Source organism: Fukomys damarensis, unplaced genomic scaffold (genome assembly GCF_012274545.1).
Source record: "Fukomys damarensis isolate Sample0158 unplaced genomic scaffold, DMR_v1.0_HiC HiC_scaffold_4, whole genome shotgun sequence".
Taxonomy (NCBI): Eukaryota; Metazoa; Chordata; class Mammalia; order Rodentia; family Bathyergidae; genus Fukomys; species Fukomys damarensis.
In genome coordinates, this window is record NW_022900916.1 from 18,578,982 (window position 1) to 18,579,642 (window position 661).

The 661-nt window shown below is 62.6% G+C and overlaps 1 protein-coding gene across 1 annotated transcript in view; it reads right to left on the reverse strand.

Moving 5' to 3' along the window:
* The window catches only part of Meox2 (mesenchyme homeobox 2), a 78,860-nt gene extending 78,223 nt beyond the window's left edge, over nucleotides 1-637 (reverse strand). The window contains exon 1 of the mRNA XM_010643343.3: nucleotides 24-637. Coding sequence (XP_010641645.1) covers nucleotides 24-227 — 204 coding nt within the window. The 5' untranslated portion in view covers nucleotides 228-637. The remainder of the gene's footprint in view (nucleotides 1-23) is intronic.
* Between the last annotated feature and the right edge of the window lie 24 nt (nucleotides 638-661).

A 661-nucleotide genomic window follows, 5' to 3' on the forward strand; every position in this document is an offset into this window, starting at 1 on the left:
TGGTGGTGGTGGTGGTGGTGGTGGTGCCCTCTGTGATGCTGGCTGGCGAACATGCCCTCCTCGTTGGGGTACCCCGCGATTATGCAGGACGAGGAAGAAGTGGAGAGTTCGGGGTAGGACATGTGGTCCGATCTCCCGTGGAGGGCCAGGGAGGACTGCGAGAAGGCGTGCAAGCCTTGCGCGGCGGCGTGGGGGCTGCGCAGGCAGCCGAAGAGCGGGTGTTCCATAGCATGCAAGACTCGGCTTCCGGGCAGGAGACTTCGGACCGTCCACACTCCACCACCGGCTGTCACTTTCCACTGCAAGTCCGGCGGCTTTCCTCCCACCCAAGTAACAGCCCGCGAGCGTTTCCCGCAGAGCTGAGTCCGGCTCCTGCGCCCCAGCGGCCAAGCTCCTTTGCATATAAACACTCGGACCTGGAGGAGGCTTCCCTGCGAGCTACTCAGATGTCAGGAGTGGGAGAGATCGAAGCCAAAAGGAGGTGGTCCCACAGAACTGCGTTCGGGGGGAAATGGCTCTGAGAGGTTATAAATAGAGTGTAACGTGAGCTGGGGGCTGGCTTAGGAGCCCGGCGTTGACCACAAGCAAACTCCCTCTAAAACTCCCGCGCAGTGTGCGCCGCCGCGCGCTCCCAGTTCCACTTCCCGCGGCCGGCTGGACA